General features: G+C 43.7%; 1 protein-coding gene across 1 annotated transcript; it reads left to right on the top strand.

Annotated features, from left to right (window-relative positions):
- Positions 1-610: 610 nt before the first annotated feature.
- LOC119697529 (plant intracellular Ras-group-related LRR protein 2-like) lies at positions 611-4,190 on the top strand. The gene has a single exon (XM_038128388.1). It carries the CDS (start codon positions 676-678, stop codon positions 1,474-1,476), a length of 801 nt encoding a protein of 266 aa, XP_037984316.1. The 5' UTR covers positions 611-675; the 3' UTR covers positions 1,477-4,190.
- The last annotated feature ends 2,482 nt before the right edge of the window (positions 4,191-6,672 follow it).

Below are 6,672 nucleotides of genomic sequence, written 5' to 3'. Positions count from 1 at the left end.
GCAAGTCCAACACAAGAAAAATTGTATCTCCATGGTGTAGGGGTTCACACACTTAGCAGGAGGGAGGAGGACCTCCAGATTTCAAAACTGATCCTTTATTGTGTTTGCTGAATATTAAAGGCAAAAATTGACTTGAGGACAAGGTATGTTAATGGTTCCCAGTTCCCAGGCCACCAGCTGTTACTCTGTCTTCTTCTTGTCCCATTTACCATGTTCTTGTCCCATTTACCATGTGCCTTATCTACTCTGCCTTGCTGCTTCCATTGCAATCCCAGGCAATGTGAATTCTTCAGGCAAAGGCACCCTTGATGCTTCCAGAAGGAGAGAGCTACACACAAGCAGAGATTTGAACACATCTGCTGAAAAGCAGAGGCAGTTTTCCCTGTCTGACCACTGCTCACTTGTTGCAGCTGTGAGAGGCCACGTCACAGCCCTGGAGCTGGGTTTGTGTGCTCTGCAGAGCAGGAGGAGAAACACCTGATCATGTGAGAATACCAAATGTTTACTCAGTGGGATGTATCTGAGCAACTCAAACACTCTGTGTGTTGGTAACGTGCTCAGCAGAGCACAAAGCTGACAGAGAACCTTGATCCACCAAAAACCTCAGAGGTTGCCTGTGGAGCATTCAGGTGAGCCTGACAGTCTTTGTTCAACCAGCCGCTGTTCTGGTGGGACATGGATGCAGTCACCTCTCCCAGATGTGCCTGTCCAGGTCCTGATCCACTCTGGAGGTACCTCACAGAGCACGATCCGAAATGTGAAGGGAAGAAGAAACTCAAGATCTCTGGCAGAGAGCTGCTGTCAGTTCCCATACAGGTCTTTGGCTTGGAACAGCTGCAGGTGCTGGAGATGAGCCCAGAACGAGAGAGCTGCCTGAAGTACAGGATGGAGCTGCTTCCCCAGGAGATTGGCCGTCTGAGGAACCTCACCTGCCTCTATGTGGACTCCAACAACTTGAAGAAAATCCCTGCTGAAATTGGCACTTTGAGCTACTTGGAGAGGCTCACTCTGAGCAACAACAGCCTGAGCTCACTGCCCGCAGAGATGGGGGCACTCCAAAATCTGCAGAGCCTCCACCTTGCCAACAACAGCCTCACTGAGTTGCCTGCACCCCTCTGCCAGCTGAGGAGCCTCACCTTTCTGGATGTGAGTGACAACAAAATAGATACCATCCCCTCCAGCATTCGGCATCTGGAGAAACTGGAAACGTTGCTATTGCTCTTTAACTCGCTGGAGAGCCTTCCTGAGGATGTCTGCCTTCTAAGGAATCTGCACACACTTTGGCTGGGAAACAACCGTCTACAGTCCCTTCCAGCAGCCTTTGGGGAGCTGGTGAACCTGGACTGGGGATACAACTATTGCTCATGCAATTTTGAGGGGAATCCACTGCAGAGCCCTCCCCCTGAAGTCTGCAGCAGAGGCCCTGAAGGGATCAGAGACTATTTCTCATCACTTCATAGGATTTGGAAAGACTAAAACACTGGTGTCAGTCCTCTTGAAATGACTGTGATGGATTTATCCTGTGCAAATCATCTGCACAAGCAAAATGTGTTTCAGACAGAAAGGTCTGTTGAAATCATTGTATGGAACTCAAAAGCTTCCTCTGTGCTGTAAGGAGATTTTTTTTTCCTTAAACAAACATTGAACAGTGGGATACACCTTTCAAAAACTCATCCAGGGACAACTGTAATATTTTTTTGTATTTATATTTAGAGTGGCATAGGCTTATCTCAAGAAATGTTGTAGACAATCATCCAGTCTGAGAAAATAAGCAAGTCTGAAAGGATAGAGTCAGGTAAACAAGTGGTATGTAAATAGCAAAAATCTGTACTCTTTGTTTGTACATTGGACTGGAAGTAAGTGCACGCTGAGATTTCTGGAAGCTTTTAAGGTCATACTAACTTGTGAATTTGGCTTTGCTTTAGGTAGCCCAGAATCTCATCATTTTCCCTGGTATTTTGCATGAAACACACAGGTTGAATCAGCTCAGGCTTCTGTCTGGCTCGGGATAAAAAACAACCTGTATCCACGTCCCACAAGCTATTGTGCAATGTCTCCATTCCTTTGGCAGACATAGTGTATTCCTCCTGAAGAGCAGCATCAGCTGGCTCTGCAGAGTACAGGCAGGGATCTCACACTCTCTGGAGGCAGCATGGACATGGGTTTGATGTGCCAGCCTATCCAGAGCAGACCTCAGAGATACAGCTCCTTGGAGCTTGATACACAGGGGTAGCCCAGATTTAGAGCAGGCAGCACGAGCAGAAAAAGTTTCCACTTTCACTGAGTCTGGGAAAGTGTTCAGAGCTATTAAAGTATGACTCTGCAAGCTTCCTGCAAGGGAACATTCTGAGAATCCCTGTCATAATCATAAAAGGCTTCATCAGTGTTACATTATGGAAATTTGCTGAGACTCCTTTCCGCTTCATTTTGCTCTCTCTTCCTCCTATCATCAATGTTTTCCTCCCACCTCTCTTTTACTTTGCTCTTCGTGGGTGTTTTCTCTGTGGCTACTCCCTCTGACATTTATGTTTCGTTATCTTCTCATCATCAAAAGCCTCTCATTTCCTTATAAATCCTTTTCTTTGCCCTCTGTCTCCTTTGTTTCCTAGGTCTCCTTTGGCCAACACACAGAAAGATGCAGTTTTGTGTCTTTCCTGGAAGGAAGGGCTGAATCAGGCCTGGTGGGAGCTGAGCATGTTCTTACAGCATTCAGAGAAAAAGGGAGAAAGGCAGAGACATTGAGACACAGACCATTAATTCTCTTGTTCAGTGTCCTGTCATTTTCTTCTCCTTATAGCAAAGATCAGCACAAGGAGATCTGAATCAATGCTGAAATTTTTCTGGGTGACAAAAGCACAACTCCAGATATGCTTAACACAAACTGATTTTTACATTGCTCTGCCCCTGACCTCGTGAATTTTTCAAACCAGCTGTGACTTTTTGGTGTCATGGTAACCAGATTCATTATCTCAGTGGGCTATCACACACAGATAAATGACTGCATGGCAGTAACGGGCACACAATTACATCACACAGGTCATTCGGTTTTCCTGCAGCTGATTATTTCTAAGACATGTGACATGGGAAAGAAAGGAGTAAAGGGACTGTGGTGCCTTGCTCAGTTGGCTCTTTCTGTGGCAGCATGGAGGACTGGAGATGAAAGAGTGCGACAATGACCTTCAAGGCTTTTGCCATTCAGGGTTTTTTTCAGAGGAGATTTGGGACAGTGTGTGAAGTAGCTCCTGAAGCTGATACTAACTCCGACAGAGGCTGCATCAAGGTGGCAACGTTTAAGATGTTGAATGACTGTGGTCTAGCTCCTGTTCCTGTCATTGATGCATTCTCCAGACCCATACAGGTCTTATTTCCCTACTATTTCTGCTATTTCCCCATTTCTGTCACCCCATTCAATAAGTGCAGGCATTGGACCTTCCTAAAGTTTGCCTGGTACAGGACATGAGGTTAAAGGCAGTATGAGCAGTCGGGCCCAAGTAAAGACAGGGTTATCACCCTGGTTTTGGACATATGTGAAAATTAAATTCTAGTAACTGTGGTCTTTTTTAGAGGATTGAGTCTAACACACAAAATCCTTCCAGAGCATCATCTTACACACGTGCTAAGAGGGACAAATTTCTCATGTCCCATGTCAAGCCTTTCGGATTCAATGTTGCTGTTTTTCTTTCACATTGCACAGGGTTTGGGCTTGAGGTTCCATGTCCAATTTTGACTGCCTTTCCCTTCTGCATCTTGGTTGGTGATTTCTGAAAGGCAAGCTGACTTCAGCTTCTTTGGGGACTGCACAGCAATTCAAAGCTTTCACTTTTGGTTTTAGCCAATCAGGATTCGCACATTTTGTTTAACTAATCCTCTCTCCAAAACCCACAAACTTAATTTGTGAAGGTTGATTGTGTCTGTTAATAATACACCTGTCGTAGCTGGGAGTGAATGGAGCTAAAAGGTGAGTTTAAAAAAATCTTTAAAAAACAGTGGCAATAATGCCATTATAATTCTCCAGTGTGTTGGGAACAAGAGAAATTCTGTGTAATTAATGCAAGTGAGGGCACTTTGACCATGCCATCAAGCTGCTTGAGCAGACTGAATGTGTTACTGAGATATGTCCTGGCACCTTTCTGTCTGTTGCCCCTTCCTTTCCCTTTGTCCTGATTGCTTCCAAAATCCAACTTCCCAAAGTGGAAAACCCAGTAGTTCATATTCTTTGCAGTATTCTGGCATCTGTGTTAATGACATAGTTATGCAGAGCAATAAGTAGATCCCGGTATTGTCATTAAGATGGCATTAAAATCTAATCTCAAACTGCTTATCCTGTATTTGTTGTATTTTTATGTATTGTTTCTAAGCATCCTCCTTTGCTTGTGCTCATTAAAACTTCAAGTGTTAATATCAGAGAACAGTAAACTGCTAGGATATAGGTCTCTGGTGAAGAGACATGGATATAATCCATACTCAGGAGCTGGGGGGAGGAGGGAGAGGGGGAATTGTTAAACCTGTCATTCACTGTTGATGGGAGTTGTGTTTGCATTTCACCTTACCCTGTGCTACCCTGCAAATAGCGTGGCCTAGGAAAGCATCATCCCCTGGAACCACACAAGACTTCCACTGGAAAACTTTGAACTCTTGTAGCAGAGCAGTACTGAAAAGTAAAAGCAGTGAGTGGAAATAGCTCCAAATAGAAATTCAGGGAAATATTATATATAAGGGCAGAGGGCTTTTTAATTTAACATACAAGTACATAACACTTCACAGGCTGGTAGCTCGAGCTGGACAAGTTCTGACTACAGATAAGCTGCATATTTTTAATGCTGCAGAGTTCACCTCAGGATACAGCAGATTCTCCACCCCCTGAAATCTGAAAACCCCACAGTCTCACTCACCTGAAGGTATGACTATATAACACTTGCCTTGTTTTATGCAAAGTTAAATTTACAAAGGTTCCTTCTGTCTTTAAAGTATATGTTTACAATCTATGGCTACCATAAATCTAAAATATTAGATCCCAGCATTTACTTATTTCTCCCTCCATTTGCCTGTACATGAAATTCAGCTTTTTAGTTGTTAATGGCTATGAAAAGTACTTAAAAAGTTGAAGGTCCCTAAGTTTCATGATCAGGGCTCTTGTGGCCAGTGATGGGGTCTCTGAGTTGGCAAAACAAAAATGAAAAAGCAGTTGCTGTTCTCCTCATGCCTGTTGGAGTCAGCAGCAGATTTCCAAGCTCACAAATGAAAGGCTGATCCTAAATTCGCCTTGAGTGGACTTTGACACTAACCAGTTTTCCAGTTCTTCTAAAAGTCTTAAGGTCGATGAATTGGACATACTGCATATTAGCAGACTTCAAAGGAAACATGACTTTGCAGACTGCCAGAAAACAAAGGACACTGCATGACTGTCCTACATGAATGACATACATATTTGATATCAAGAGTGGTGAAGAGCTTGTGAATATGCTGTTGTTGGGGAAAAGGCCATCCCCATGAAGAGAAGCCATTGTCCCTGCTGGCTGCATGGACCCCAACACCATCTGCCCTTCTCTCCTCCTCTGGGCTTCCTCTGGGCTCTGCAGCCTCATTTCAGAACTCCAGAGTCCAATTCAGCAATGACAATCCTCAGGTGATGCAGCACTGAGTCAGTGCAAGAGGCTCAGGTCTGAGAGGAAAGCAGAGGATCAACATGATCAACAGGTTTAGAAATCATTGAATGAAAATGATTCCTCACTGCCAGAGGAACCACATTCAGTGGAATGTGTTTCCCTACACCTGGGCAATGGTACCACAGGAGAAACAAAGCAATCTATCATGGACAACTGCCATGTCCTTCAGCACATTAAACTGCAATGAAAGCCTAAGTAGCATATCTAATTAAGATCACTCTAAGCCATACAACCAGTGGGTTTTGACTCCCCAGAGTGTTCTGCCCACAAACTGAGAGACAGTGGTGCTTAAATGAATGTGATATCCAAGCCATTGATTTCTTATGTTTAATAAAGATCTCAGCATTCATCAATAAGCTTTTTATTTTTCTGCCACCCTATGGAAATTATAAAATGTGTTGCCATTCTCACTTCCATGCAAACAACTTTCCTTGAACAGTTCGGGCAGCAAGAGGGGGAGAGACTGATGCCACAAGCAAAGCCCAGATGGAATAACCCACACTGAGATTTTGAACTGAAACTCAGTGGGTATTGCCAGACTTGAGACAGAGCAATCTGGAGCTCACTGCTGCTGAGATTCCCACCAAGATCCCACTTCCAGTCCTTTGGTGCATGAAATTTATGAAGACTTGCTTTCAGCAGGATGCACTGACTCCTGCATCAAAGGTATTGATCCAGCTGAGGTCAGGCCATTAGCACAAAACTGTGTCTAAGAAGAAATCTTCCAAGTGCTTTGTAAGTCTCACTGTTAAAAAATTCAAACTGAAACTTCTAATTATAAAGAAAGCTGCTTTTTGTTTGTTTTGTTTCATATTCCTTGGAGACTTGAAAAACAGATTATTGTGCTTTTGTTTGCAACAATCCCTTTAAATACATGAAGCTTGTTGAAGAGCTTCTTGTGAGACTTACTAAAGTTAAATAAACACTGAGCCTGCAAACATTTCTGCTCTGGCCATGTTTTTTTTTACACATCTCAGGTGGTCCTCTTCTCCTCTGGACTGTTGCT

This window comes from Motacilla alba, chromosome 2 (genome assembly GCF_015832195.1).
Source record: "Motacilla alba alba isolate MOTALB_02 chromosome 2, Motacilla_alba_V1.0_pri, whole genome shotgun sequence".
Classification (NCBI taxonomy): Eukaryota; Metazoa; Chordata; class Aves; order Passeriformes; family Motacillidae; genus Motacilla; species Motacilla alba.
Note: the sequence above shows the minus strand (reverse complement) of the source record. Positions and strands in the feature narration are given on the sequence as shown.